Here is a 10,596-nt window from a genome sequence, read left to right as displayed (position 1 = left end):
TACTCGGATCTACAGAAATACCATCTCCAGATATAATGTGTCCCAAAAAGACAACTCGATTCAACCAAAACTCACACTTTGACAATTTTGCATACAGTCGCTCGTTCCGCAACGTCTGCAAAACAATTCGGAGATGCTCTGCATGCTCATTTCTGTTCTTCGAATACACCAAAATGTCATCGATGAAAACAATGACAAATTCATCCAAATATTTCTGAAACACTTGGTTCATCAAGCCCATAAATACCGCAGGAGCATTTGTTAAACCAAAAGGCATGACAATAAATTCGTAATGTCCATACCTGGTTCGAAATGCTGTCTTCGGTATATCTACATCTCGAACTCTGAGTTGATGATACCCAGAACGCAAATCAATCTTAGAATAGACAGAGGATCCCTGCAAGTGATCAAATAGATCGTCAATTCTAGGCAATGGATATTTATTCTTGATTGTTGCCTTGTTCAGTTGCCTATAATCTATACACAATCGCATCGAACCGTCTTTCTTCCGCACAAACAGCACCGGAGCGCCCCAAGGAGATACACTAGGTCTGATATATCCCTTGGCCAGAAGATCTTCTAATTGTGCTTTCAATTCTTTTAGTTCAATAGGTGCCATCCTATACGGAGCTCTCGAAATAGGAACGGTACCTAGTACAAGTTCAATGCTAAAATCTACCTCTCGAACCGGAGGTAATCCTGGGATTTCATCTGGAAAAATATCTGGAAATTCCCGTACTACTGGCAAATCCGCCAATGCCGGGCTCGTCTTCTGCATGTCTACAGCATAAATAAAGAAACCATCTGCTCCTTTTTGCAACAATCTGTTCATAGTAAGAGCCGAAATCAAGGGAATCCGAGATCTGGAACCCTTCCCGTAGAATTTCCACTCGTCTGTCATCTTTGGTCTGAATCTGACAATCTTGTGGAAACAATCCACGGTAGCTCTGTGCTTTGTTAGCATGTCAATACCAACTATACAGTCAAAATCAGCTAGCCCCAATACTATACAATCTAGGTCAATCTCATGCCCCTCAAACTGTAGAAGGCAATGTCTAACCGTAGTTACAGAAATCAACCCACTTCCCAACGGAGAAGTAATAGATACAACATCTAGCAAAGACTAAACAGGCAATGAATGTAACAATGCAAATCGCTCTGAAATGAATGTATGCGATGCACCTGTATCTATCAAGATATAAGCAGGATAACCATAAAGGAGACAATTACCTGCTATAACATCATCGGGTGCATCTTGTGCTTGCTCTTCGGTCAATGCAAACACTTGGGCATGTTGCCTCGGAGGTTGACTCACCGTCTGACTACCTCGAGCTCTGGGTGGAGTCTGTGCCGGTGGATGCTGAAAAGAGTGGACCGATGATGCCTGCCGCTCAAACTGAGGTACGGAACCGAATGCTCTTCCACTCTGGCCTTGCTGTACACCTCTCTGTGGACAGACTTTGGCAAAATGCCCCGGTTGCCTACAAATGTTACATCGGCCTGTAACTCCTTGGCATTGTTCAGTCGCATGCCTACCTCCACAAGAATTACAGTAGACACCTGAAGTCCTTGAACTTTGATCAAAACCAGTCTGTCTTGATCCGCTGGAGCTGGACGAACTGCTCCCAGGTCGCTTAAACTGTTTCCCCTTCGCCTTCAGCTGTTCCTTTCTGCCACTGCTACTACCGCCACTATCAAATCTAGGAGGAGGAGATTGCACTGAAGGTTGCGGTGGTCTTGGCACAGGAGCAACATATGGAGCACTCCGCTGTCTTATCAACCCTGCTTCTGCTCCTTTGGCCCGATTTAACGCATCTGCGAAATTATTCGGTCTCCCCGTGTTTACCAATGTAAAGATGTCCGGGTTCAAGCCATTTATGAATTGGTCCGCCACCGCCTCGTCACTTCCTGAAACATGGGGTGCAAAACGAAGCAAAGAAGAGAATTTGGCAATGTACTCCTCAATGTTCAGTGGCCCTTGCCTCAGGTTGGCAAATTCAGCGCCTTTATCTTTACGGTAGGATATGGGAAAGAAACGCAGATAGAACTCCGTCTTGAACACTTTCCATGTAATCTCGGTACCCTGCTGCTCTAAAGCTCTCCTAATGTTCAACCACCAATTCTTGGCTATATCTTGCAATTGATGGCCAATTAGCTTTATTCTCTTCTCGTCACTGTACTCCAACGAGTCGAATAACATTTCAATGTCCTCAAGGCAACTTTCGCACTCGATGGCATTCTCGGTACCTTTTAAGGTGGGAGGTCGAAAGGATTGGAATCGCTTCAGCAACGTCTCCATAGGGGTCGCCGTAACATCCATAGGATCTCCGGATGTGCTCCCCTGTTCTGGCGCTGCTGGTCGTAGAGGTACGGCTGCTCTTCTAGGAGGCATATCTAATAACCCAACTGATTAGTATACAAGATATACAACTGTCTCAATCCTCCTCTAGTCAGTTACCTCTGATCTAGAATCGGTTCTGATTCAGTTAATCACATGTTATAATCAATCAGATAACAAATAACATGTAATAAAGAAAGCAATAAACATGCTAGCACATCATAAGCAAGGAAGAAGACTCGATCTACCCCGCTCATTCTATCTTATCTTACTTTAAAGGAACTATCGCTCTGATACCACCTGTTGTGGGGACCCGGGCTCTAATTCTTTTTCTTGGGGATTAAATGGATCATTATTCTAAAATGTGGGTCAATTTTTCGCTTTTTACATCAAATCAAATGTAACTAAACAAGCATAAGTTCTTTATTTATTGTACAACATACAACAAAAGATACATGTCTTATTCTATATACAACTAGTGTTCACTACCATCTATAAACAAAAGATAGTCTGAAGCTAATAAAAAGACCACTAGTCCTCTGCTGCGCCCGAGATCACCACGCTATGTCCATCGCTCATCTCTGTCGTGACCCAGATCCTGCCTCGCCTGTTGTTATGCACACATACAGACATAACAACAGCCGGAAAACCGGTGAGAACAAATCCCAGTATAAACATGTAGCATGCATATAAACAATCTAAACATGAACCATGCTGATATGAATGTCATTCATATAAAATCATGCAATGTGAATCTAATCATGTGTAGACTCGACTCGACTAGAACTCTAGGGATCCCGTTGTGAATAAGACGTCACTGGCTGTCACCTACCCTACCAATCGAGGTGCTGTACGTCTTATTCCTAGACTTCGGCCTGATCTGTATCCACGTCTACAAAGGGGCGGTGATCTTCCCCTAAGCTGAGATATCGCCGAACATCTAGTAGTCTGCCTGATCTCCAGACTGCCCTATCCTAATGCATGAATGCAAAATCTGCAAACAAGCATAATGCAATGCTACACGATCTGTAAACAAAGCATAGCAAGATCTGCATACAAGTTCTATAAACCAATCTATAACAATCATAATCATATCAAGGTATGAACAATAAAACAAGTATGTGATTTTGGTTGGGAAACTCAAATGTGATCTCATTTGAGTCGTAATTCCCCAAACAAAACATGTACTATACCTTTCGTCGTAGAATCGCTGTCACGGTCGCCAATACGAATCTGAAATGGGAATGTGGATACGCACTCTATCAATTTCTAATCTAAATCAACACATAATCAAGTCACTACGTGATCTCAATACAATCTGACGGCATAACGACGTAATTCTCGATACCGGTCAATCAAATTCTTAACATATATCAATATAGATTAATATCCAATCTCCACAATCAATAATCGATCTCATGAGTACATCATATCCTCAAAAATCTGCACAATCTATATTCAATATATGTTGGAATTCGAAACCATCACATACGATATCTGTTTTACGATCCGTTGACGTTACTATGGTAACCATCACTTCAAGAACACATCTTAAAGCTTAAATCATAATTCTCCCAACACATATATTTCAAAACATGCTGGAATCGAAGAAAACTTACATCACCTTGTAGCTAATAAAGAGAGGAGTTCAAAACCGAAGTCGGATTTAATTTTGGATTGCTAAATCTTGCAAAATCACCATTTGAAAGTGAAAAGAAAGTTGAAAGCTTTTCCTCCCTCTGAAATCTCGAACCCTTCTGCTGCAATTGAGGAGAAATTCGAGGCAATCTATATATATACTTTGCATGTTTCGAACACATGGCTAATCCTTTGCATTACACGTCTCGCGCATATGCGCGGACACTACTCGCGCATGTGCGCGAGACCTAATGTCTCGGCAGATTTAACACTCGCGCATATGCGCCACTAAACTCGCGCATATGCGCCACAGCTACTGGAGGCGTCGCGCATGTGCGCCATTTCCTGCCGCGCATGTGCGCCAATCCTACTGGAAGCTCCGCGCATTTGCGCCACTACTCTCGCGCATATGCGCCAAGGCTACTGGCCTGCTCGCGCATGTGCGCGCCTTTCTTCGCGCATGTGCGCCGAGGCTACTGGAATTTCCATGCATATGCGCGCATTTCTTCGCGCATGTGCGCCATAGCTTCGACCTTACTTATTCTTTTGACTATCTTTCACATCTTTATTGTACATTTTCCTTTCTTTTCTAGTCCAATGAAATACATCTACAATCATCTTAATTATCAACAAATCCATCTGATTATGATAACTAAATCTTCGAGCCTTACAATATGTCTTTTGCAACATTGTCTAGATTTGCCTTTCTCTTGTCCTCAGTAGTCCACTCATCTCTGGGCTTTTCAATTCGGTGAGGTGTCCCTTCAGTAATAGCAACAGCTGTGTTTGCTTTCAAAATCTTCATGGGTCCGTCGGTTATAACGTACCACATGTCATCGTCTTGTGCAGCTAGATGAGCCTGCATTCTTATTTTTCAATCATCGAAATCTTCTCTGGAGAACATATGAATCTTATTGAATGAGGACATAGTGATCAGATTGAGTATAGATAGTCTTTGATAGGATATGTCCTGCTCTGATACCACTTGTTGGGATCGATTAGGGGGCTAATCGTTGAGCTACAATAGCTCGGTTATTGAAATATTGAACACCGATGAATTAAATCGAGTTTGGTTAAAAACCAAGCGGAAGATACTCGAAATAATCCTTCGTAGAAACCGATTAAATCTTTTGTAAACCATTTAAGATATATGCAAGTTGAATGAGTAAAAAGATTTTCGGTTGAAGCATTTTATCAAACACTTGGTATGCAATATTTTGGTATTTGAAGAACACAAAAAAAATGCTTCAACAATGCATCTTTAAAACTATGGAAATGATAAATAAATGCAATAAACAAATAGACACGAATTTGTTTATGGATGTTCGGAGATTTCAAACACTCCTACGTCACCCCTTCTTCCCCTTGGGAAGGATCCACTAGAAGACTTTGATTTATACAACACCTTGTACAAACCCATTCAGCTAGGACTTACCCACTGCCTAAACTGAACTCCTAGCACTCACGATTGTAGGCAGCACCTCACAATCAGCATATTGTTTAATGTCTCATATGCAAAGACTACATACACAAGTTTTACGTCTTTGTGCAAGACTCACTCAACTAATCTTTGAACTTCAACTCTCTTGTATATGTGTGAGTGATTGTGTGTGAGGAATTTATCATTTACAGTGTATATCTCAAGTGTATCCTCACACAAGGGCTTGTGCTCTCAACTAGCTGATTTCTTCATGCTAACTGCCCATACTTTGAATCCTCTTCCAAAGCTCTTGTTTGATCTTCAAGATGTTGTATTTATAGGCTCCAACACTGATATATACGTTATACACAAGAATATGACCGTTTGAAAAGTTTCTGTACTGTTTCCGAGATTGCAACGGTCAAATTCAGCTTGCTGGGCATTTTCCCGACTAGTCAACTCTGGTCGACTGGTCAACTCTGGTCAACTCAACTGGTCATTCAGTCGGACTGGTTCAGTTCAACTGGTACAGTTGGACTGGTTCAACTGGTCTTCAGCTGGTTCAGTTTCAGCTGGTGTGCTGAAATCAGCCTAGCTGATTTCAGTTTGTGCAAAACCAGTAGCTTCATCGTCATTTATCAGCATCATAAGCTGCGATTCAGACTTTGACTTATATGAATGATTTGTAGATCTTTGTCTTAGCTTTCCAACGCATACTGAATCGCTTCGTTTCGATAACCGAGCTGAGAGATATGACCAAAATACGGCAGCTGCTCAAACACAACTGATTGCTGTTTTCGTGTGATCATTTCGGTAATTGAGCGATCAGTTAGACAATGATAACATCCGATTTTGTCCCAACTGACGTGAAATACAACTTGTTCCAAATTGAGTTTTCTGGTCAGTACAATTGGCGGATTGTCATTTGGATCATCCAGTTGAGAGATATCATCAAAACACCGAAGCTCGCCAGAAATTCAGTTTGTGCATAATTCAGTTCAGCTAGCTTCTTGTGTTTGCAACTTCACACTTGAGTAAATATGTTAGAAACCCAATAACAAGTTTTGTTAACATCAAAATCAAGATTGCAAACTTGAAAAGTTCCAACAGGAATTTTCCTAGGAAATGCGCTATTGAGGATATAAGTACGCTGGAAAGACTCGTCTTGGTACAGTAGGGACAGTCGTCGAATCTGGGACGTTACAATTAGGCTTTCTACTAATTTAGTTAAATTTAGGGTTTTAGTCCATTAAGTTTTCAAAGTTTGATTTTTGTATACAACAATTTAATTTTTGACTATTTTGGTTATATTGCTAACGTGATATCTGACAAGTCAGCATTTTCCAATATCACGTCACCAATTATACCAAAATGATAAAAAAATTAAAAGTTAGTGTAAAAAATTTTTGAAAACTTAGTGGATTAAAACACTAAATTGAACAAGTTAGTAGACTTGAAAACTTTTTCTCAATTATTATTTATAGTAAAACTTTATTTTATTAATTTTGAGATGTATTAAATAATCTAAAATCATTAACTAATTATTTTAAATAATAATTTTTTGATTCAGAAATGTAATTTTTGATTCAGAAATGTAAATTTAATTACAAAAAATTCATTATATTTCACTCATTTTTGTATCAGCTTTCTTGAATTAACATAAAAAAAAATCATTATAGATATATTTATATACGTGTATATACATATATAAATAAGTAAATGATATTAATCGATTTTAATAATTAAAAAATATATTATTGAATTTCCGACTTAAAGAGTTCGAGTTGACTAAGAGCTAAAGCCGACTCTGACCTCCAACCAGAGATGTTATTTTCTAATAAAAAAATTCATTGTTTAACATGAGTAAAAATATCTGTAGAACCAATTATATATGTGAAAGGCTAAAGAATTCTTTAACAATTTGTTATTGCAATATCATATCTTTTATCTTTAATGAGAAGATTTTGATATGAAATGCAATTAGATTTAAATTTTAATGAAAAACAAATAATATAAGAATCATATTGTACTTAAATTGCCTTTCTATGGTTATAATTTTAAAGAATTATTAAAAGACAAAAACTTGTATGAGACGGTCTCACAGGTCATATTTGTAAGACGAATCTCTTATTTGGGTCATCCATGAAAAAGTATTACTTTTATATGCTAAGTGTATTACTTTTTATTGTGAATATCGGTAGGGTTGACCCGTCTCACAGATTAAGATCCATGAGACGGTCTCACATGAGACCCACTCTTATTAAAATATGATAACGAGGTGACCATATATTTATACAAAGGGCTTCCAAAAAAATCATTATCCTATTAATTTATCGAAATCATTAATTTATCAAGGTGGCCCGAAACAGGACCGAAAAAAAATTAATATCTTGAATATAATAATTTATCGAATATTAATTTATAGAGGTTTTATTAAGTAAAAATAAATAAAAAATGAGGGAAAATATAATAATTTATGTGGTTACATAGAGCAATTCTTATAGATGGAGAATACATGAAAACAGTGTCATATGATTTCTCATTCAAATGCAACTTACATATTCATTGCTCAATCCTTAAGAAAAACATAGTAATCATATGTAGCTCTTGGCCACAAGGCAGAGAGGGTTTTTCTTATGCATCACCATTCCGGGTAATGCATCGGTGTCGACATCTTCTTTGGTCATTCCGTCTGGTAATTCCCAGTCGAATGCGAAAAGAAGATTAGCAAGTGCCAGTTCCACAGTTGCAATACCTAACAATATCCCAGGGCAGGCTCTTCTGCCAGATCCAAATGGAATTAACCCGAAATCTTGCCCTTTATAGTCGATTTTGCTATCTAAGAATCGATCAGGTGAGAATTCATATGGGTTTTTCCAGTACTCGGGATCTCTACCAATAGACCAAAAGTTGAAATATATCATAGTTTTAGGTTGGATTTCATAACCATCAATAAAACACCTTTGTGTTGTTTCTCTTGGGACAAGAAGTGGAACTGGTGGATAAAATCTCATAGTCTCCTTAATCACTGCTTTAAAATATGGTAGTTTTTGGATGTCATCTTCGTCCACGAAGGGTTTCTTATCGACTATCCTTCTTATTTCTTGTTGAGCTCTTCTCATCGCATCAGGCTTCTTCACGAGAGCCGTCATCGCCCAAGTTACCACGGACGAACTTGTGTCTGTTCCGGCTATAAAGATGTTCTGCAGTGAATATATTTTTGGCAAGATGAATCGATTAACCATATTCACATCAAGTAACATGTCATTTATCTTTTATTATATTTATAAATACATAAAATAACAGCAAACTATTTTATTTTATTTTAAAAAGTATGTAAAAAAATATTTTAAAATCAATTTTAAGTGATCTAGCTCATGAGTTTTTAGCAGCTACACATGTCAGAACGCCGGAATTGAGCTAGAGCTCGAATTGGATCTAGCACGATCGAATTTGTGTCGAATTTGGCTTAATAAGCATGCATGTGAGCCGGTTCGACTTAATCTACATCCATAAGTGATCAAGCTGTAAACATAATGTTACCTCCCGGGAAAGTGTTGCAACTTGCAACTATTTAGGTAAACACTGTATTTTGCTAATATTTAACTGATACTTACCATGAGCATTCCCTTAATATGATCCCAGCTTACAACCGAACTTGCATTCCCTTCTTTCAACTTGATCAGTATATCAAGAATGTCACCTTCCATCGACTGTGGCCTATTCGAGCTAATGTGCTCGTCGATGAGTTCTTGATAGAACGAGTCCATATTCTCGAAACATTTCTCTAGTCGAGAAACCATCCCGGTAACTTTATCCATCCAACCTAACATAGGAAAGTAATCGGCCCAAAAGAAACCAGTGAGTACCGCCTGAACTTCGTGTACAAGCACATCAAAGGTTCGTTTGACGGAGGAAGTCTCCCTATAAGATTTCCCAAAAGCAGCTCGACAGATAATGCTGCTCGACAAAGATATTAATGTTTCACTTAAGTCGATAGGCTCAAATTTATCTGCTCTCTTGGATACATCCTTGATCATGTGGAAGACCTCCTCCCTACGAATAGGGGCGAAAGAATTTACTCGCTTTAGACTAAAGAGGTGTATAACCGAAATTTTTCTCCTCTCTCTCCAGCAGTCGTTATAAGCCGAGAAGCCAATATCTTGGCCATTGTAGGATAGCTTCTGTTGGCCTGTTAGATATGGTCTATTCGAGATGACTATATCGTTGCTGGCGAATGCTTCTTTGGCTATTTTGGCCGATGAAATGATAATCAGTGGCACACTGCCAAGCTTCATGGACATGATGGGGCCATGTTTCTTGGAAAGGTTATACAAGAAAAGATGAGGATTTAGGCTTTCAAACTGGAGCAAGTTTCCAATTAACGGGAGCCCTCGAGGACCTGGCGGGTAACTAGTTTTCTTCGCTGTGTTTTTGTGCCATCGATGGATGAAAATGATGACGAAAGGGAAAAGTAAGAGTAGCAATAGGAGATTAAGAATGGAAGCCATTTTCCACTGCGAATGAGAACCAGAGATGTCAAGCGATTGGTGAACTTTTTAAACAATAAAACTTCGCTTATATAATATACTTATGGTTCTTGCAAAAGTATTTGATCCGTATTTGAATTTTTCATGATGTTAGGAATTGCGATTTTTGCTTCTTCTTCTTTAAGAAAAATGAATTTTATTTGATTACGATATTTGCTTTTTTTTTTTTTTTTTTTTTTTAGAAAAATGAAACTTATTTGATGTTATTTTTTTATATATATAAATGGATATTATGTATTTATTATAAAAATTTGGCTTCAAATTCTTATATATTTATGTTTGATTTTTTTATTTAAATATTCAAAATTAATTGTAAAAAAAAAACATTAAAAAATTAAGTATAGGAAACGAAACAAATAATTTTCATAAAGTTTTCATTTGCTTTAAATGAATTTTATTGTAATTGTTTACAAAATTAGATTAATAAATTTTTTTAATAAATTTTAAATCTATTTATCTTAATAATTAATTTGAAATAAATTTTAACCAATATAACATATTTTTAGTAAGAAAATGCATGTACTTTTTCAATCAAATATCAAAGATAATTTATAATGAGTTATTAGAGTTTGGCCTTGTGAGTTTTTTTTACTTAAAATTGAGTGAAATGAACTTTTTAGATCACTTTTATTTTACGGTTTTTTTCTTCT

At 37.6% G+C, this 10,596-nt stretch overlaps 1 protein-coding gene across 1 annotated transcript; it reads right to left on the bottom strand.

The window, feature by feature from the left end:
• Positions 1–7,851: 7,851 nt before the first annotated feature.
• On the bottom strand, positions 7,852–9,933 carry LOC140828551 (6,7,8-trihydroxycoumarin synthase-like). Its single transcript, XM_073191483.1, has 2 exons — positions 9,014–9,933; positions 7,852–8,599 (listed from the first exon to the last, which is right to left on the bottom strand). The coding sequence occupies exons 1-2, from the start codon at positions 9,905–9,907 to the stop codon at positions 7,991–7,993; spliced, it is 1,503 nt and encodes a 500-aa protein (XP_073047584.1). The 5' UTR covers positions 9,908–9,933; the 3' UTR covers positions 7,852–7,990.
• Positions 9,934–10,596: the final 663 nt, after the last annotated feature.

Source organism: Primulina eburnea, chromosome 3 (assembly GCF_022965805.1).
Source record: "Primulina eburnea isolate SZY01 chromosome 3, ASM2296580v1, whole genome shotgun sequence".
Taxonomy (NCBI): Eukaryota; Viridiplantae; Streptophyta; class Magnoliopsida; order Lamiales; family Gesneriaceae; genus Primulina; species Primulina eburnea.
Note: the sequence above shows the minus strand (reverse complement) of the source record. Positions and strands in the feature narration are given on the sequence as shown.